The sequence below is a fragment of the Muscardinus avellanarius genome (assembly GCF_963383645.1).
Source record: "Muscardinus avellanarius genome assembly, chromosome: X".
Classification (NCBI taxonomy): domain Eukaryota; kingdom Metazoa; phylum Chordata; class Mammalia; order Rodentia; family Gliridae; genus Muscardinus; species Muscardinus avellanarius.
Window position 1 is genome coordinate 42,601,430 of NC_137792.1, and position 22,404 is coordinate 42,623,833.

Sequence of the window (22,404 nt, forward strand, 5' to 3'; positions counted from 1 at the left end):
TTCTTTTAATGGTAATGGTATTAGATACTAGGATCTCACAGTGCTCAGTGTACTACTGGGTTATTCTATTTTTCTGCCTTTTCAGCAAAGATCGGAAATCAATCTCTCCATATATACACACACACACATACATACATACATATACATATACATACATATACATATATACATATATACATATATACACACATATATATGTATACATATATATACACATATATGGAGATATATATGCAAGTGCACACAAACATGCACATACACATGCATGAACAGATATACATGTACTTAAGCATACATATGTATATATACACAAATATATACACATATATACTCATATATATTTGATAAATTTATGAATTATCATAGTTCCAGTTATTTAAAAAAAAACTTTTTGGGACTAGGATTGAACCCATGGGCATTCTCTTTCTGAGTTACACCCCCCCAGCTTTTTTATTTTAAAACAGGGTATTGCCAAGATGCTGAGCACCTGGCTAAACTTAATTTTTTTGTGTGTGTGGTGAGGGTGCAACCCAGGGGCTTTTCTAGCTTTGGGCTACACTCCCAGACATATTTTATACTTTATTTGGAAACAGGGTCTCACTAAGTAGCTGAGCCTGGCTTTGAACCTGTGTGATCCTCCTGTCTCAGCCTCCTAAGCGCTGGGATTACAAGCATGTGCCACCATGCCTGACCTGGCTAAATTTCTGATGCTGGCTTCAAATCTGTGATCCTCCAGTCTCAGCCTCTTAAGTACTGAGATTGCAGGCATGTGCTACTATGTGTGGCTCATAGCTCCAATTCTAATTCACAGATTTTTTTTCTTGCATCCTTAATTAATTTTGTATATTCCTTCTTCTACAGTGAGAATCCTGGTTCCAAAGAACATCAACATATTTATTCAGTACTGTAATAGAAATAAAAGAATTTCAAAATTATTTCATCCATTCCTTAATATTAAAGATATACTGATCTTAGTTCTATCCATTTCCCTCAAACCCTTCCTGATTAAGGCTGTATACTTTGAGAGTTTGTAGTCAGATTCTGCATGTATTAATTACTTAGATTGTTTCTTGTCTTATCCTTGGATTTTTCTTTTTATCTTTTTTCATTCTTATAGTAAATTTAAAATGTTATTAGGTCATTTGTTTCATTTTAAAAGTAAAAAATTATATTTATTTTTACTGACATTATCTACAATTTCATGATTACTCCTACTGTTTAATACATTTAGTCAGGATTAGAGTTTGGTAGAACTTTCAAGAGTCCTATGTTAATAAATACTGCTCAATGAGATGGAATGGTACCCTGGGAAACTATTTGATCTTTGCCTACCCAGATAGCAAAGCCAATTCCCTTTTCCCCAACTCTGAACATCAAATCAGGCCCAAAGTATAATGTGATGTTAACAAAAACATGTTTTAAGTTACTTGCCAGCTAGTATGACTGGGATGGAAATCAGAATTACATTTTGTAGTCCTTGAAAGCACTTAGGGCTGCTATTTAATGAATATATACTAAGGTATATAGTACTTTGTACTCGTTGTTTGCTGCTAGCTTCCACTGCGGTTAGTTGCCCCAGTACCATACCAGTTGTGAGATGTTTCAATGATCACTTCTGGGAACACACAAATAAGCTGTTCTGGATGGAGATTTGGGTCAATTTTCTTGTAAGAAAAACTTATTGGGTAAATTATGATTCTCTTCACTTTTGGACCTCTTTCTCTTCTCTTTTTTATAGGCTTCTCAAAGTAAACCTGATAAGTATGAGAAGAAAACCAATAAGGAGGTGGCAAAAAATGTTTCCAAGGAGACAAACAGGAACAAATATACTCTTGAGCCAGACAAAATGAGTGAAAGTAAAAGGAGAATGTGAGTAAGAGGGAACTCATGGTATTGCTTTAGATAAGAATGAGAATATGACATCCTTGTGTTCCCCCCTAAGAACATGTTTATTTAGCCATAGTGGTGCCTACAACATTAATTTTGGGTGTTAAGGATGGCCTATGTTTGCTGCAGAATTACAGGCATCTTCTTTCTCTTCTTCCAAGAGTGTGTGTGTGTGTGTGTGTGTGTGTGTGTGTGTGTGTCTGTTGAAGACAATGTTGACATTGAGTAATTTGCCAAAAGACCTTATGTTCATCTTTTTTTTTCCTCCAGCCCTGTTTGAACTAGCTGTGGAGGCAAATTAACATTTCAGGGATACTCATCAGCTGCCTGATAGACTTCCAGTCTGCTTATCCAATTAGAAATTTGGAGGGAGGTTTGCCCCTTATTACCAGAAAAAAATTTCTATTTGCATGGGCTAAAACCATGTATCTTCTAGCTATTACAGATAACTTCATAGGTTCTGCAAGTAGGGATGAACATTTTCATCTAGAAATGGAAAACTAATTTAGCTCTAAGAAAACTCTTACTGAATGAAAATTTAGAATAGAGAGGACCTTTCTATATTCTTTATTTATTTAAAAGATTACTTCTTTTGCGATGGACCAATCTGCAATTGAATAGATTAGATAGGAGGCTATAGCATAGGCTCCAATGAATAAGGTAAAAATATTGGGAATTCAAGGTCCCCAAAAGACTAAAAGTAGAACTACCATATGACCTAGATATAGCACTCCTTGTGATCTTCCCAAAAGAATTAACAATCAGAACAATAGAGCAGTATATATATACCCGTTTATTGGAACACAGTTCATAGTAGCCAAATTATAGAACTAACCTAGGTATTCAACAGATGAGTGGATAAAGGAAATTATATATATGTTACATTTACACACATACACACACAATGAAGTTTTACTTAGCCATAGAGAATAAAATTATGTATTGCTTTTAAATGGATGGAGCTGTAGATCGTTCTGCTATGTGAGATCAGCCATACTCAGAAAATCAAGAGTTGCATGTTTTTTCTCATATGTGAAAGCTAGAGAGAAAATAGGAAAGAAAAGGGACCTTATTAAAATAGTAGAGAGAATAGTAAAGTTGTGGAAGGGTTTGGAGGAGAGGAGGGGAAGGAAACGGGAAATAACAGGGAAGAAACAGATGAAATAATGTTGTGTGCATATATGAAGATATCATGGTGAATTTCACTATTGTGTATAATTACAGTAATTTTTTGCAGTCCTGGTGATGGAACCCAGGTGGCATTCTACCTTTGAGCTTATACCCCCAGCCCTATTTTTAAGTCTTTTATTTTTATTTTTATTATTGTTTTTGTTTTTGTTTTGGCAGTACTGGGGTTGGAACCCAAGGGCATTCTACCTCCGAGCTATGCTCCAGCCCTTTTTTATTCTTTATTATGAAACAGGGTCTCACTGAGTTGCAAAGGGCCTCACTAAGTAGCTGAGGCTGTCCACGAACTTGGATCCTTCTGTCTCAGCCTCCCAAGTACTGGGATTACAAGTGTGCGCTACCACGCCAGGCTCAGTCTTTTTGCTTTTGAAACAGGTTCTCACTGAGTTGCGAAGGGCCTCGCTAAGTAGCTGAGGACTTCTGCGAACCGTGATCCTTTTGTCTCAGCCTTCCGAATCTGGGATTACAAGTATGTGCCACCACTCCTGTCTAAAACGATTTTTTTGTTTGCTTTGTTTTGTTTTTTGCAGGTCTGGAGATGGAACCCAGGGGCATTTGACCTCCGAGCCACACGCCCTGCCCTATTTTTATTCTTTATTTTGAAACAGGGTCTAAGTTGTGGAGGGCTTCACTAAGTAGCTGAGGCTGTCTGCGAACTATGATCCTCCAGTTTCAGACTCCTGAATGTTGGGATTACAAGCATGTGCCACCACGCCCAGCTAAAACGTTTTTAAAAAAAGAAAAAAGTAAGCTGAGTATGGTGACACATGCTTATAATCTCAGTACTTGGGAGGCTGAGACAGGAGGATAGCAGTTTCCCAGACAGCCTCAGCTATGTAGTGAGGCCCTCTGCAACTTAGTGAGACCCTATTTCGAAAATAAAGAATAAAAAATAGGCTAAAAAAGTAAAAAGTATCTCTAGAGAGAAAATAGGAAATGAATGGGACTTTAGATAATTGAGAGTGACCAATAGAATAGTATAAGGAGATAGAAAGGAAGAACCAGTGAAAGAAACAGTTCAAATTATGTGATGCCCATGTATGAAGGTATCAATAACAATCTCATTATTATGTAAGGAGAAGGGTGGGTAACAGGGTGGGGGCTGAAAGGAAACACCCCAAGACCTGTGTGCATGTTTCATTGTATGACTCTGCTTCTCACTATGTAAAAGAATAACAGCCAGAAAAGCAAAAGATATTCCAGAAGTGCATTAAAAGTTAATTACATTAAAATATTAAAAATATGTTGTTGTAGCTAGGTATGGTGGTGCATGCTTAGTAATCCCAGTACTTAGGAGGCAAAGATACTAGGATCAAAAGTTCACAGACAGCCTCAGATACATAGTAAGGCCTTCTGCAACTTAGACCTTTTTTCAAAATAAAGAATAAAAAATAGGGCTGAAGTTGTAGCTCGGAGATAGAATGCCCCTGGGTTCAATCCACAGTACTGAAAAAAGTTGTTTTTACCACATTTTATAATGCATGTGCTATTTGCCATATTTAAAAGTATATACCACTTGTCTTACATGTTTGCTCATTATAAACAAATATTTATGCTGGGCGTGGTGGCTCACGCTTGTAATCCCCGCGCTTGGGTGGCGGCAACAGGAGGATCCCGCGCGTTCAAAAGCCAGCCACACTGGCTTAAGAGACCCTGTTTCCAAATTAAAAAAAAATAGGTCTGGGAGTGTAGCCTGGAGATAGAAGGGCTTCCAGGAACCCCAGTACTACAAAAAAATAAAATGAATGAATGAATGAATAAATAAATAAATAAATAAATATTTACCTTTAAAAAATAAAAAATAAATTAGCTGGGCATGGTGGCGCACTCTTGTAATCCCCGCTCTTGGGAGGTGGAGATGGGGATCACGCTGGTTCAAAGGCAGCCTCGCTGGTTTAAGAGACCCTGTTTCCAAATAAAAATATAAAATTGGTCTGGGAGTATATCCCGGAGGTAGAAGGGTTTTCAGGAACCCCAGTACCACCAAAAAAAAAAAAAAAAATTAGTTGGGAACTCCTGAAAATTAATTTGCAAGGTCCACAGGACATTTTGCTAATTATAAAGAAATCAAATGAGATTAGCATTTATTTCTACTTGATTTCCTGTTGAAATGGAATTCCTGGGATTTTCATGCATATTTGAGCTTAAGTCCTTATATTATTTTCTTTTGAATTTTTTTCATTCTGATTTTAGCAGGGAACCCTGACTAATGTCACAAATAATCTTCCCTTTATTTGGGATTGAGTATAGTGTACTCTAATAATAGTATTACAATTAGTAATAGTTAACATTTATTGAGTACGCACTATAATCACACATTATTTTACATCTTTTTAAAATACCAGTTTTATGCAGATAAAATTCACATACTATACAATTCATTCAGAGTATACAATTCAGTAGCTTTTGGTATTTTATTTTTATTTTTTATTTTTTGATACTACAGATTGAACCCAGGGGCATTCTACCTCTGAGCTACAACCCCAGCCCTATTTTTTATTTTTAGTTTGAAATAGGGTCTAGCTAGGTTGATGAGAGTCTCCCTATTTGCTGAGACTGTCTTCAAACCTTTGAACCTCCTGTCTCAGCCTACCAAATGACTGGGATTACAGGCATGCATGTGCCTCCAGGCCAGGCTACCGCTTAGTGCTTTGTAGCCTTTTGCTTTGACCAGGATACCTGACAAGGACAATTTAGAGAAGGAAATATTTATTTGGCTCATGATTTCAGAGGTTTATTCTATTGTTGGCTAGCTCTAAGTCAGAAACATCATGGCAGCAGGGTGTGGTACAAGAAAGATGCCCAAATCCACTGAAAGCAGAGAGTGGGGGGAGGGACCAGGAAGAGATATAGTCCCCAAGGCCACACCCCCCAGTTGATCTACCTCTAATAGCCATACCCCTATCTACCTACAGTTACCACCCATGTAAGTCACTCAAATTATTTATCCATCAATGAATTTATTCATTGATATGTTCAGAGTCCTGATTCAGTTATTTCAACTCTGAACATTGCTGCATTGACAATACATACACTTTTCTGGGGGACATTCCATATCCAAACCACAAGTACATTCACAGCTATGTAGCCATCATAATTTTAGAGTATTTTAATCAACCCCAAAGGAGCCCTTTAAATTTAGCTGTCACTTTGCAAAATCGTTCTTCTCAGCTATAGGCAACCACGACGTATATTTGCTTATTCTGGACATATCATATAAGTGGAATTATATAATATGTGGGGTTTATGTCTGTTTTTATTTGGCATCATGTTTTACAAGGTTCATTCATGTTAGAGCAGATATCAGTACTTCATTTTTTCTATTGTCAAATAATATTCAATTGGATGGATTGATCATATATTTATCCATTCATTAGTTGATGGGCATTTGAGTTGTTTCTTCCTTTGGATTTTTGAATATAGAGCTGCTATGAGTAATTGTATATAATTTAATTCGTCTGCATTTATACCTAAGAATGTGATTGCTGGGTCAAATGGTAATACTATGTTAAATGTATTGAGGAACTGCTGAGCTCTATTTGACAGTGGCCACACTGTATCTTTCTTAGAGATATTATTATGTCTATTTAGATCCTTCACTTATGTAAAAAATTCAGTCAGGCTTTTAATGTAAACGTCTAGGTAAACATCGTCAGATATAAGGTTACATAGATTTATTCCTGCTTTCCTTTGGAATTTTAAAGTGTCAACTTTTATCTTAGACTTTTAAAATCTATTTTAATTAATTTTTAATTGTTTTTTTTTGTTGATTAGGGGTCAAACTTCATTATTTCACACATGGATATCCAGTTTTTCCCACACTATTAGTTGAGAAGACTAATCTTTTTGTCCTTAATTGTCTTGGCATCCTTGTTAAAAATTAGTTCACTGTAAATATAAGAGTTTATTTGTAGACTCTCAGTTTTATTCCATTAGTCTATATGTCTGTCATTATCTATCACATGTTAGTACTACACTGTCTTGATTATTGTACCTTTGTAGTGGGTTTTTGAAATTTGGAAGTGTGACTTTTCCAAACCTTGTTCTTTTTCGAAAATTTTTGCTATCCTAGGCTTCTTGCAATTTCATATAAACTTTAGAATCATCTTGTCAATTTCTACAAATAAACAAGCTATGATTCTTTTTGAAACTGCTTTGACTCCATAAATTATCTTGGAAAGTATTGCCATCTTAATAATGCTAAGTCTCCCAATCTGTAAACATAGAATATCTTTCTATTTATTTAATTCTCTGTTTCAACAATTTTTAGATTATAAGTTTTACTTGTATTTTGTTAAATTTGTTTCTGAGCATATTATTATTATTATTATTATTATTATTATTATTATTTTATTATTTTGGTGGTACTGGGGTTCCTGGAAACCCTTGTACCTCTGGGTTACACTCCAAGACACCTATTTTTTATATTTTTATTTGGAAATGGGGTCTCTTAAGCCAGCAAGGCTGGCTTTGAACCTGTATGATCCTCTTGTCTCTGCCTCCCAAGCCCAGGGATTACAAGTGTGCACCATCATGCCCAGCTATTATTCTTAATACTACCATAAATGGAATTGTTTTCTGTATTTTGTTTTCAGACTGTTAACCAAAAGTATATTGAAACATTTTATTATTGTATATTCACTTATGTCCTAGAATCTTGCTAATCTTGTTATTAGTTCAAATAATTTTTGTGTGAATTTCTTATCAGGTTGAGGGTTTTCTTTTTTGTTTTTAGTAAAATTTTTATTTTTATTTTTATTTTGCGGATCTGGGGATGGAACCCAGGGGCATTTGACCTCTGAGCTACACCCCCGCCCTATTTTTTATTCTTTATTTTGAAACCAGGTCTCACTGAGTTGTGAGGCCCTCACTAAGTAGCTGAGGTTGCTGTCCGCGAACCGCGATCCTCTGGTCTCAGCGTCCAGAATGCTGGGATTACAAGCATGCGCCACCACGCCCGGCTTTTTAGTTAAATATTTAGTGCTTTTACTATGAAAGAATGTTGGATTTTGTCAAATGACTTTTCTGGATCTATTAATAATGATCATGTGGTTTTGTTCTTTAGATTCCATTAATATAGTGTAATATATGAATTGAATTTGGGGTGTTCAACTAATTTTGCACTATTGGGATAAGTCCAACTTGGATATGGTGTATAAACCTTTTATATGTTGCTGTATTTTGTTAGCATATTGTTGAGGGCTGTCTTAAATCTACATTCATAAGAGTTATTGATCTTTAGTTTTCTTGTGATGTCTTTGTTGGTTTTGGTATCAGACTAATATTGGCCTTAAGGAGTGAGTTGGAAACTGTTTCCATCTTTTCCATTTTGGGGAGATATCATGAAGTACTGCTTTCAATTTTTAACATATTTGGTATAACTCATCAGTGAAGCCATCTGAGCCTGGACTTTTCTTTGAAAAAAGAAAAGTGAAAAGTGGATAGTTTTGTTTTCTTTCTTTCTTTCTTTCTTTCTTTCTTTCTTTCTTTCTTTCTTTCTTTCTTTCTTTCTTTCTTTCTTTCTTCAGTACTGGGGATGGAACCCAGGGGCATTCTAACTCCGAGCTATATCCCAAGGCCTATTTTTTATCTTTTATTTTGAATCAGGGTATTACTGAGTTCCAAAGGCATCACTAAGTAGCAGAGGCTTTCCGCAAACCGTGATACTCCTGTATTAGCCTCCCGAATGCTGTGATTACAAGAGTGAGCCACCACACCTAGCTAAGTGGATAGTTTTCTGTTATTACAAATTCAATGTCTTTCTTCTAAGTCCATTAAAGTTTTAATCTTCTACTTGAGTGAGCTTTATTGGTTTGTGTTTTCCTAGGAATTTATCCATTTCTTTTAAAATTATCTAATTGGCATGCAAGTATTCATTATAATTCTTTAAGATTTTAAAGCATACTAATTTGTCAAATACAACAAGCCCATGAAGGAGATATTATAATCTGATTTTATAGATGGAAAAACTGAAGCACAGAGGATGAACTTGCCCAAGGTCACCCAAGCAGTAAGTGGAGGAGCCAAGGTTTGAATTCAGGCAGTGTAGCTCCAAACAAATGTATGTTCTTGTTATAACTAAACTACATATATAAAATTTCATCAGGAAGGACCTGGAAAGTGTTGTGACATGCAGACTTTTAACATATTTATATTTAAATTAATTTTTACAAAATTAATATTTTCAACCGGGTGTAGTGGTGCACGCTTGTAATCCCCGCGCTTGGGAGGCTGAGACAGGAGGATCGCACAGGTTCGAAGCCAGCCTCAGCTACTTAGTGAGGCTCTCAGCAACTTACTGAGAGACCCTGTTTTCAAATAAAGTGTAAAATAGGTCTGGGAGTATAGCCCGGAGGTCGAATGCTTCTGGGTTCCACCGCCAGTATCACCCCCCAAAAAGTAATATTTTCATTATATTCCTAGATTTGTATAGCCATTACTACTACCCAATTTCAGAAAAAATTTTTTTATCACTCTCAAAATGAACTATTACTTATTAGGTGTTCATTTCCTTTTCCAGACCCCCTTTCTAACCCTACCCTTATTGTAACCTCAGGTAATCATTAATCTACTTTCTGTTATTGGTATACTTCAATGGATATGTCTATTCTAGATGTTTCATATGAATTAAATCATATGGTATCTGGTCTTTGGAGTTACTTCTCCTGTTCAGACTGGTGATTTTATTTGCCTTCAAGTCCCTCTTCTTATTCCGATTTCTAGTCTGATGAGAATAACTAAGAGGAGGAAGTTTACTTTATCTCACAGATTGAAAGATTCAGTTCATGGTTGGCTGATTCCAAGGTAGAGACCTCACAATGGCAACATGTGGCAGAGGAAAAGGTGCTCAACTTATGGCAGCCAGAAGCAGAGAGGAGCGAGAAAGGAAGTGGCCAGGGACATATATAAATTTCAATGCCATATTCCCAGTGACCCACATCCTCTATCCATGCCCTCCACCTCTGAACCTTGCTACACTGCCAACACATGAGAGTTTTCTGCGGGACATTACATATCAAAACCAGTGATTTGATCACACTAAGCTAGTCATTTAAGTAGTAATAGAATCCGATTCCAAACAAAGCTATGCATCTGCCACATGTGACAAATTTCTATTTTGTCCTTTTTATTACCTTCATTGGGAAAGTGTCTTATAAATAACCTGAAGTCTGAAGGGAATGTGGTTAGATACTACCAATGTTAATTAGTAGCTGGATTTTCTCATTAGCCTTCAAATTATTAATCTGCATTTTACCAGGTGCTGATAAATAAATGCAACTAGAGAGGAGTGAGGCTGATATATAAGCAGATAACTCATACAATGTGATAAATATTATAGTAAAGGCATTTGTATATATATGAAAGTAATCATATATGAGGCAGCATAAGATGGATTTTAGGGGGAAGATTATAGAGAAGTTTAGGGATCTAGGTAGAGAAACTCCTCAGTGTGCTACTTACTGATTTTTCCATGGTTCCTATTTTTTCACTCTTTATCTCTTGGGGCTGAAGTCTATCCATATATATACATACATACATATACATATACACACACATACATATTGCGGTACTGGGGATAAAACCTGGGGCATTGTACCTCCGAGATACACCCCCAGCCATATTTTCTTAGTCTTTTCAATTTTGAAACAGGGTCTCACTGAGTTACAAAGGGCCTTGCTAAGTAGCTGAGGCTGTCCGTAAACCGCAATTCTCTGGTCTCAGCCTCTCGAATGCTGGGATTATAAGCATTTGCCTTCATGCCGGGAGTCTTCCATATATTTTTAAAATGTAGCAACAAAATGAAATGGCAGGTAAGGATGTTGAGAACATTCTTTTTACCCATACATTGTTTCTTTTGCAGGTATAATTTGGAAATGTCATCAGTAGGAATCTCTGCCACCTTAGAGCCAAACAATGGGAAACCACTCATCCTAGGTATACCCAGCAGCTCCAGAACACCTACAGTTGAGAAGATATCTGTCTTAAAAAAGCCAACAGTTATAAAAGTAGAACCTACTCCTAAAGAGTCAACCCATATCAAGGCATTAAAGAAGACCAAACATCTTGGGGTTACGTCCCCATTAGAGAAGTCACCATTCATACAGGAGCAGACTGATGATGATGAGAAGATAACTGTCTTAAAAAAGCCAACAGTTATAAAAGTGGAACCTACTCCTAAAGAGTCAACCCGTATCAAGGCATTAAAGAAGACCAAACATCTTGGGGTTACGTCCCCATTAGAGAAGTCACCATTCATACAGGAGCAGACCGATGATGATGATGATGATGACGATGACGACGACGACTATGATGATGATTTTGTTCTACAACCATCGACCTCTGCAAAAAAGCATAAACCTAAGAAGAGGACAGCCATTACTGAGAAGACCTTACCTGTAAAGAAGAAGACGAACACATCTAAGAGGAAGCTGCCTAACTGGGAGGATTTGCTTCAGGAAAGTGGTGATGAAGATCCCTTTATGGAGATGTCAGATAATGAGAAGAAGCCTAAAGCCATAAAGTCATCCCCTCCTGAGGAACCATTATTCAAAAACAAGAGGAAGCCTAATCCGAGGAAGATGATCTGTCGTGTGGAACATCCAGTAGTACCACCAGATGTCAGAGAAAGACAGATAAAGCTCTGGAGAAAGTCACAGTCCTCTCGGAGAGAAGTTGGCAAGGAGGGGTTTGCTTGCTGGAGAATAATTAAATACGGAGAGGAGGCATATCCCCCTCAGGAAGAGGAGTTCATTTCTAAAAAGAACCGCACTAAGATAAAGAAACGTCCCTATATGCCATTAGTTTCGCCAGAGGTCACCTCTGAAGAGAAGTCAGATATGATAAAGCCATTGTCCTCTGTAACAAGTTCTACCACAAAAGAGAATTCTTTCTTCCAGCTGCCATCTACTTTGGAAGAGAAACCCACAACTCAAAGGGAGATGGACTTCTCAAAGAAGCCCCATGCATTTCAGGAAAATATCAGCGGTGAAGATAACTATTTTATGGAGCTAGATTCCCAAGAGGCAAGCCACATGAAGAAGCCCTTGGTCTCACAAGAGATTTCTACTAAGAAGTCATCTTTTGAGGAGGCCTCAACTTTTCAGAAGCAATGTGCCGTTGAGGAGCCAAACCCCACCAAGAAGGCTTTATCTGTAAAGAAGCAGCAGCATACTCCTCAAGGGTCAGAGTTCCACTTGAAGAAACCACTAGTATTGCAGACCTCTGGAGAGAAGTCACACATTAAAAAGCCATTGTCATTCAAAGAAGACGACTATTGCAAACCTTTACAGAAGAAAAAGTGTACCACTCAAGCCTCACCTCCCCAGAAGGAGCTGTCAGAATGGCAGAAAATATTTGGTCCAGATGAGGATGAGGATGACTTTACTGAGGAGCCAGTGTCAGTTGAAGAGAAGCTGACATCTGAAGATGTAGTCCTAGTCCGTGTGCCATTATCTTCAAATAGGAAGCAAACCATTCGGGAGAAGATGCCCTTAAATAAACCACTGGTCTTAAACATCACATCCAAAGTGGAGTCACTCTCTAAGAAGTTGTTGCCCTTTAAGAAGAAGCCCACCACTAAAGAGGAATCCGTCTTCCAGGAGCTGTCTGCTGAGGAAGAGAAGCCCTCTACTTCCAAAGGGTCCCCATCATCAGAGGAGCTGTTTACCATACTGGAAGAAATTGCCGCTGAAGAAGAAGACAAAGGAGAAAAAGAAAAAGAAGATGAAGAAGAAAAAGATGAAAAAGAAAAAGAAGATGAAGAAAAAGAAGATGAAAAAGAAAAAGAAGAAGCATACAGTAAAAGAACAGAAATTTTAAAGAAGTCTACTCTTGAAGAAGATAAAGGCAACACTGATGACAACGAAGGAGGAGGAGGAGGAGAAGCAGCAGCAACATACAGTAAGGAACCAGAAGTTTTGAAGAAGTCTACTATCCTCTGTCAAGAGCCATCTTCACTTCATGATAAGTACACTAATAATAATCAGTCCCCTTTCCTAGAGTCTGTAGGCTTGCAAAGGGATGATAACATAGAGGAGTCCTCCATTAAGCTGTTTTCATCTAATGAGAGTATTTCTGATGATGAGGAGCTCCCTAGTGCGCAGCCACAAGTCTTTCAGGAATATCCAAGTATTGAGAAAGAGGTCCTCCTCAAGGAGACCTTGGAGAAGGAGAATCTGAGCCCTGGGAAGAGGGTTGCTCACAAGCAGTCACTGATCTTACAGAAGAATTCCACCATGAAGGAGACTGTTCATGAGGAGCATACCATAGGCACAGAGGCTCATGTCAAGGAAACTTCAATTTTGCAAGAGAAGCCTATCATTAAGAAGGAGACTATCCTCAAGGAGCCACTGATGTTGCAAGAGAAGCCCAGCATTGAGGATAACATTATCGGAATCCCATTAATTTTTCAGGAGAAGTCCAATATTGAGAAGGAAGCCCTCCTTCAGGAGCCATTAATCTTGCAGGAGAAATCTCCCATCAGTGAAGAATTATTTTTCAATGATATATTAGCCTCGCAAGAGAAATTAATTACTGGGGAAGAGCCATTGACTCTGAAAGAGGATCTTACCCACAAAGATGACACTTTTACCAAATCATTTCTGATCTTTAATTTTGAGAAAAGCCCACATGAGTTCAGCAAAGCTCTTAAATCTGAAACAGGCCAGTCCAGCAATGCTAGCCTAGCTAATGGTGGCGAGTCTAGTGCATCTTGCTCCAAAAAACCTTCCTCACCTCTGAGCAGAAGCACACAGAATGAGGTATTCATCTTTCTTTCTTCTTAAATTGCACAAGGTGTTATTTGCTGTCTTGGAAGTAGCTGCTAATAAAGAGATTTTTGTTTTTGGTTCTGGGGATGGAACCCAGGGCTTTGCACATGGAATGCATGTGTTTTACTATTGAGCTACACCTCCATCCCCAAAGAGATTTTTGTGTGTGTGTATGTGTGCCTTCCTAAGAAATTGAGTTGTTACGGGAAATTGAGTAGGTTACGGGAGGTTTCTTCACCTAGTAAGAGGGTGATATTTGGGGGCTTTTACTTCTAGTTTTAACTTAATGATAGGTGATTTGCACATTTTTTCCCAGTGGTACTGGGAATTGGACCCAGGGACATTCTACCTCTGAGCTACATCCCTATTTTATTTTATTTTTTATTTTGAAACTAAGTTGCTGAGGGTCTTCCTAATTTGCTGAGGTTAGCCTCAAAAACTCTGATCCTCTTATCTCAGCCTCCCAAGTACTAGGATTACAGGCATGTGACACCATGCCTGGATCTTCTAACTTTTAAGAGCCTGAGGTTACCCACAATATGGGACAAACTTACCAGGCACTTTTGTATATTTTTCTTACATTAAACTGGCCTTGTAGAAAATCTAGACTTCTTATTGCCATAATGATAAACTTAAGCAAGCAATCAAAAAGCATTTATACCCACTAGAGTCTGGAATATTGTACAATATATTTTGTGCTTTGCAATTGTGAATAGACAGTTGCATTCAGGAAATTACTTTTCTTAAAAATTTCAATCAGCATCACAATAGGCTTCAGTGAAAGAAGGGTAAAGTTCACAAGGGCCTCTCTCAAGGAGGATGGTCCTGAAGTTGTGAATCAGGAAAATGGAGGGATGATATTTGGTAAGCAGGAGGAAAACTGGCCCTCTTCTGACAAAACAACCTGGATAAAAGTATAGAAGGAAGGAAAAGGATACTAAGATGAATTGGGGGCAGATATAAGCATTGGACTTAAAAAGGGACCTAAGAAGATAGGTAATGTATCTGTAATAATAAAATAAAGTCTTTCTTAGAGAGTCGAGTTTACCTTTGAAATGAGCACCTTATTCCTAGGGCAGAGCAAGCATATACTAGGCATTTCTTGAACATTGGACTGTATGAGGATTACAGGGCTGAGAGATGCTCTGTGACACAGCCAAATACACATGAACCTGGAGGAACCTTGGGAGAACGCAGTGGGCAGAAAGGAGTTATCCTTGATGTGTATGAGCCAAACTTTCCTTGGATTCTTTCTTCCCCTAATAAGTCTTTTTTGGTGATTTCCAAGCAGACAACTGCACAGGAAGATACTGACAAGAATGAGAGAGATCCTCTTTTAAGCCCAGTCTATACCAAAGATATCTTCAATTACTTGAAGGAGAGAGAGGTATGTAGGTGGCTGGGAGTAGGTGATACTCTTTAGTTCTTATTTCTTCATCCTTCTATCCTTCTACCTGTAAGTTTAAAGGCAAGGAAATAAACAACAATAGCGGAAATAAACAACAATAGCAACAACTAACATTTATTAGGAGCTTATTATGAGTTTAACATTGTCTTAGATTTATAGACATTGTCTATAAAACATTGCTTTAGAGATTGTTTCCCTCTCTTTGCATGTTTCTGACATTATATATGTAAACTCACACCCTTTGCTTTAACTTTTCAACTCGGTATAGTTTTTCTTTGAAATCTGCTTGTGTCCTATACCACTAGTAGTCACCAATTTGAAATTTTCTTGTCTTTCTCAGTGGAATAGACAGAACAAAGATTGTCTACCACCTAGAATTTTTAGCAGTCTGTTTGTAAGAGAGTGGGTGGATATTTTGTCTTCTCTCTATAGAGACAAGAGAACAACTGATTATCTATCTGACTTTAGATCCCACACTTTTTCTAGTATACACATACTCTTTTTATGAGGGTGGCTATACCCAGACAAACCGCATTGAAAGTTGAAACATTCTTGCTTAGCCACACAGTTCATTGTACATTAGAGGTTTTGTTTCCCCTTGTGATCATATGGCCAACTGGGAGCTGTAGCTTACTTCTTAACAGGCATGAGGGAACCCACATATTGCTATCCCCAGGAAAGTTCAAAATTAAAAGTTGGAAGTTCCTACTGAATGTGTATTGCTCTTGTACCATCACGCTGAAGAAATTGTTAAGGTGAACCATTGTAAGCCATGGACCATCTGTATTCTAAAATAAAGGGCAACTTTCCTTTTCTAAAAATGTGAGCTATGGCTCGGTAATATAAGTTTCACTTGAGTTCTTGTTAGAAATGCAGAAACATAGACCTACCCACCTTAGACTGTCTAAATCATAGGAGATTGGGTGCATTCGGGATATGGCCATAGATGACTGTCTAAATCAGAATCTGTAGTGTTATAAGATCTCCAAGTGGTACGTACATATGTTAAAGTTCAAGAAGCACTGTTCTACATGGCACGGTGTTGTGCTTTTGACTGAATTTCAAAGAAAGGGCAGAACATTTTGACATTCATTTATCACCACAGGTGTGTTCATAGCCTCATTCCTACTGGATTCCACAGTACTCACTCTGATAGTTGAATAGCACATATGTTGATTTTCCAAGGATAACTGGAACTTATCTGGGAAAGGATACTTTGATCCATCACTATCCAATACCAGTTGAAAATAATGATTTAGAACTATGAGAGAGAAGTTAATCATTAAGCTATAGTTTGGACCTATAAGAAGAGTTTATCGCTGGGCCTGGTGGCATATGCCTGTAATCCCAGTACTTGGGAGGCTGAGACAAGAGGATTTCAGGTTCTAGGCCAGTCTCAGCAACTCAATGAGGCATTGTTTAAAAATAAAACATAAAATTGAGCAGGGGAAATAGATCAGAGGTAGAATTCCCCTGGGTTCAGTCCCTGGTACCAAAAAGAAAAGAGTTTTATTAACTTTTTTTCTCACTGATTCCAGAAAATATTCATACTTAAAAAATACATGGACATACAGGATGAAATCAACAGTGGTATGAGGGCCATTCTTGTGGACTGGCTAGTGGAAGTACAGGTAAGCCTGACAACTGCTGCTTTAAGAAGCTGCCTTTTTCTCAGCTAGTCATTCAGCTCACCACCCAAAGCATGGTAAAAATTTACTGGGACAACAGAGCTAAAGAAATAACAGTTTCTGCTCTCAAGGAGCTTATGATTTAGGAGGCAAAGTAAGATATGCAGATGAATAAACATATGAAATAGAATGTACTAAGTACTCTAAGAATGTTATGAAGTAAATAGTATGATAGCCCAGTGAAAGGAGAGATTGTTCTAGAAAAGTCATTGATGGTCTGGTAGTTCCATTATTCTCAAAGTCTTATAAAAGTTTATCTAGTGATTTGATTGGGGTCAGTAACAGTCTTTCAAACTTAGATGGAATGGATGATAGGAAGGACAATATGGCGCCAGATATGTCAGGCAGCAATTTATCCAGGTATGGATATTGAGGGAATACTTGTTACGTTTAACTAAAGAATAAGAACCCAGAATAGTACCTGATGAATCAGAGGGAGGCAATAAATGTTAGTTGGGGCCAAGTATGATAGCACATGCCTCTAATCCCAGTATTTGGGAGGCTGAGACAGGAGGATCACAGAATTGTGGTCGGACTCAGCAATTTTTTTCGGGGTACTGGGGATAGAATCCAGGGGTATTGCACCTCCGAGCTACACCCCCAGTCCTATTTTTTAGTCTTTTTATTTCTAGAAACAAGGTCTCACTGAGTCGTGAAGGGTCTTGCTAAGTAGCTGAGGCTGTCTGTGAATTGCGATCCTTCAGTCTCCACTTCCTGAATGCTGGGATTACAAGCGTGCAGCACTATGCCTGACTTTGTGCTAAACATTGCTATTCTTCTCTAACAGCAATTTAACAAAGCCTTCTTAAACTTAGTAAGACCCTGTTTCAAAATAAAAAATGCAATAGGGCTGGGAGAGGAGCTTAGCAGTGGAGTGCCCCTGGGTTCAACCCCTAGTATCACACACACAAAAATAAATGAATAAATAAATATTAGCTGGGCATAGTGGTTTATGCCTGTAATCCTAATACTTGGGAGGCAGACATAGGAGGATGGAAGGTTTGAGGCCAGCCTCAGTAACTTAATGAGACCTTTAGCAATTTAGTGAGACCTTATGTTGAGGCCAAAATAAATAATTGAAATAGGGCTTCTACCCAGATGTACAAAGACAGATGATATGGTCGTCAAATGGTAGGAAAGATATATGCAGGTAACTCACAGAATCTTTTTCCACATTCCTATCAGGGTCCCACTTTGCCAGGACTGTCACGGATGCTACATATAGCCCAGGTAGCTAGATCTGTTTGGAGATTTTTATGGAGCTGAGCACTTATACAGATTGCTGTCCTGTTTGTGTGTTATTCCAGATAATTTTTGAGATGAGTCACGAGACCTTATACTTGGCAGTGAAGCTGGTGGATCACTACCTAATGAAGGTCTCATGCAGGAAAAACAAGCTCCAACTCCTTGGTTCCACTGCTTTTCTGATTGCAGCAAAATTTGAGGTGCGCTTGAGTCCCTGATGTCTGGAGAGAACTAAATAGATTTCTACCCAAAACAAAGGGAAATATATATGTGTGAGTGTATATATATGTGTATATATACATATATATGTATATATAAACACACACACACACACACATATGTGTGTGTGTGTGTGTGTGTGTGTGTCTGTGTGTCTGTGTGTATGTATACATATACCTCCCTCCTTTGCCCTTATCCCCTCTGCCATTCATCCACAAGCGGAGAGAGAGGGCCTTCTGCCTGATTTTGACTGTCTCTCTTTTCCATCCATAGGAGCCTAACCCACCATGTGTGGATGACTTTCTTTATATCTGTGACAATACTTATCGGCGACATGAGTTCAGTTCCATGGAAATTAGCATCCTGCAAAACCTCAAGTTCGAAATCAGCATTCCTGTTGCCTATAATTTTCTGCGTAGATACGCTAGGGTAAGAGGGAGGATGCGCGTGTCTTTTCTTCCACTCTGGGTTAATCCTTTCCATACTTGCAGTGGTTCACAACCTCCTAGCTTAAAGGTTAACAAGGAAGTGTTGGGATGGTGGGCAAGTTTTGGATTTCCACAGTGTATCTTTAAAAGGCAGAATAGCACAAGGTTTGGAAAATATATATTTTTGTGGTACTAAAGATAGAACCCAGGGGTATTCTACCTCCTAGTTATACCCCCAGCCCTATTTTTTAATTCTTTATTTTGAAACAGGGTCTCACTGAATTACAAAGGGCCTCACTAAGTAGCTGAGTCTGTTCACAAACCACAATCCTCTTGTCTCAGCCTCCCAAATCCTGGGATTACAAGCATCCACCACCATGCCAAGCAGGAAAAGATTTTTTCTTTGGTGGTACTGGGGTTCCTGGAAGCCCTTCTACCTCCAGGCTACACTCCCAGACCTATTATATATATATATATATTTTTTTTTATTTGAAAACAGGGTCTCTTAAGCCAGCGAGGCTGGCTCCGAACCCGCATGATCCTTCTGTTTCCGTCTCCCAAGCGCAGGGATTACAAGCATGCGCCACCACTCCCGGCAAAAGATTTTAAATTGAGACAGGACATGTGAGAAGTTTGGGGGAAATGCTGACAATATTTTGTTTTCTTTTACCTCCTCCTCCTCCTCATTTTGCTACTGCCTTCTTGTCTGTTTTGATACTGGGAATCGAACTAAGGGGAAGTTATACTCTCACCCTTTTTTATTATTTTTTTTAATTTTGAAACTGGATCTCACTAAATTACTGAGGGTCTCACTAAGTTGCTGAGGCTAGATTAAATCTGCCATCCTCCTGTTTCAGCTTCTTAAGTATAGAGAGTAAAAGAGTATGCCACTACTCCCAGCTCAATTTAATTTTTGTTTTGTTTTGGTACTGGGGATTTAACCCAGGAGCATTCTACCTCTGAGCTATATCCCGGCCCCTTTTTTATTTTTTATTTTGAAACAGGATCTTGATAAGTTGCTGAGGGCCTCACTAAATTGCCGAGGCTAGCCTCCAACCTGTGATCCTTATGTCGTAAGTAGTGGGATTAGGGCACGTGTCACCATGCCCATCTTGTTCTGTTTCTTTACTTCAGCATTGCTGCCTCTCTGTGGGAGGCTACTTTATAATTATTCATTGTATCTGACAATTGTATTCCGTACACTTTTATTATCTCTGTGTTAGAGATTTAAATTTTTTCAAACAAAAGGAGCTATTTTGAAACGTGGAATACCTTGTTAGGGCAGAACCAGATAAGTCACATTTGGGAGACTTTGACTCTTCGAATGAGTGATGGCTCTTAAATGAAAGGGAAGTATAAGTATACACTTGAAGATTTCTTGAAAAAACTCAAAGGCAGCAAATCTCACTCTTGGTCTCAGAACCTCCCTCCTGAAAAATCCGTGATTTTGTTGGCAAGGACCAGATGAGTTATGTGGCAGGAGAGGTGCATTTCTCAAGCAGAGGGCCATTTGGACTGGGGGTTGGATAACTGGGGAGGGGTCTTCTGCCTAGTGCTGTTTTTCTGAATTGTCTGTCAAATCCATCTTCTTGTTGCCGTTAGTGCGTCCATGCTAACATGAAGACCCTGACCTTGGCCCGCTTCATCTGTGAGATGACCCTGATGGAATATGACTTCATCCAAGAGAGGGCTTCCAAACTAGCTGCTGCCGCCTTCCTCCTGGCCCTCTACATGAATAATCTTGGACAATGGGTAAATATTTTTTATGGGAGTGGGGGCAGGTGGGGTATAAATTAGGGCTCTGGGAAGCTCTTGGTTACAAAATTGGCAAGTACCCATAGCTATGAATTATTTCACACCTGGATAATCAGGGGCAGGGGGTTCTACAGTAATGGTTTTGAAATATTTTATTTAATTTTTCTTGATTGCAATACCCCTTGTTTCAAAGAAAGCTTCTCTGAAAGCACAATTTGCAAAACAGATTAATGTGAACTCGATTCCAGTTGTCACAGGTGCTGGGGTGGGCTCACTTCTTATTCCAGGCCCCATTCCACCCCTGTCCCTTGAAGTCCCCTCAGCAAAACATGAGAAAAGCACTGATCCATAAAATATAGAGTAGTAGAAGCAACTGTCTGTGTGTATACCAGAGTACTCAGAAGCATGATAATAGTGTTGTCCTCAAAAAGGAAGGCTTCCAGAGCCCCCAATAAAGTAGAACTCATATTTGATCCTTTCTCAATTTTACCAAAAGTTTTGGATGAAAGCAACTTTAGAGAACTTTGAATTTTTACTGACGCACATGACATACAGTTCAGGTGAAGAGAGTATGCTTAAAAATGCAGCCCAAACTCAGCTACTTCTAAGTCCCTTCTATCAAGAAATTATAAGCTTCTACTGATAGGAAAATCTCTGTAAGTTGAGAAAGAACTGCACAAACAGTTGTGAGAACCTGGACAAGTCACACTGAAATTGGAGGGTGGGGTGGGTATAGAAAACATTCAATAAACATTGATAACAAACCTACCAGACCAGTACTGTTGGCCCTATCTTCCAGATAAGAAATGATTTTCAGGGCAAGGGGTAGAGTTCAGTGGTAGCACATTTGCCTACCATGTGTGAAGCCCTGAGTTTAATCTTCAATATTGCAGAAAAAAGAAAGTAGGGGATGGGGAATAAAAAAGGAAGGACTTCTCATGTTTTTTACATAACTAATGAGATGTAATACAGGTGGGATATTAAAAATTCTAAATCTACTGTATAATCAGTATGAGCACGACCATAATTCTGGTGCTGTGATCTTGGATGTCCCATGCCAAGCCAGGCCCTGTTTCTCAGATCCTACAGAAGTGTAGTGCATCCTCAAGAGGACAATTGAAAAGTTCAGGACAACAAACTATGTCGCCTAGGCTACACATAGAAATATTTCAATGTTTTCATGTTTGGTGAGTAAACCAGTGAGTGTCAGATAATTTTCAGACCTAAATCTGAACACAGCTAGTCTCAATTCATAATCCTCTGTGTTATATACACTGATTCTCCTACAGAAAATTAAGATTTCACAGAAGAGGTGACTTTGGATCTGGGTCTTGAAAGATGAGTAGGAAAAATGAGTTAACAATAGTGATTTTATGAGAAGACACATATGAGGCAGAGGAAGCAATAAATGAAAAAACATGAAGTCCCTAAGAAAGGGTATGATGAGTTTAGGGCTAAGATATCTCCTGTGGATAGAGCCGAGTGTGTATTAATAGAGAATGGTGAAAGATGAGATCAGAATGGTAGGTTGTGGTCAGATTGTGAACAATCTTATCTGAGAAGAACCCTTTTTTGTGGTACTAGGGTTCCTGGAAGCCCTTCTACCTCCAGGCTACACTCCCAGACCTATTTTTTCTATATATTTTTTATTTTGGAAACAGGGTCTCTTAAACCAGTGCGGCTGGCTTCGAACCTATGCAATCCTCCTGTCTCTGTCTCCCAAGCACAGGGATTACAAGCATGTGCCACCATGCCCGGCAGAAGAACCCATTTTACTTATTTTATTTTTATAGTACTAGATTTCAAGCCCTGAGCCT

At 38.5% G+C, this 22,404-nt stretch overlaps 1 protein-coding gene across 1 annotated transcript in view; it reads left to right on the forward strand.

The window, feature by feature from the left end:
- CCNB3 (cyclin B3) overlaps positions 1-22,404 on the forward strand; it is a gene marked incomplete at both ends in the record, with an annotated part of 34,125 nt that overhangs the window by 8,817 nt on the left and 2,904 nt on the right. The window contains 7 exons of the mRNA XM_080718868.1: positions 1,739-1,869; positions 10,937-12,761; positions 12,900-13,835; positions 16,791-16,883; positions 18,248-18,385; positions 18,678-18,833; positions 20,435-20,584. Coding sequence (XP_080574994.1) covers positions 1,739-1,869; positions 10,937-12,761; positions 12,900-13,835; positions 16,791-16,883; positions 18,248-18,385; positions 18,678-18,833; positions 20,435-20,584 — 3,429 coding nt within the window. The remainder of the gene's footprint in view (positions 1-1,738; positions 1,870-10,936; positions 12,762-12,899; positions 13,836-16,790; positions 16,884-18,247; positions 18,386-18,677; positions 18,834-20,434; positions 20,585-22,404) is intronic.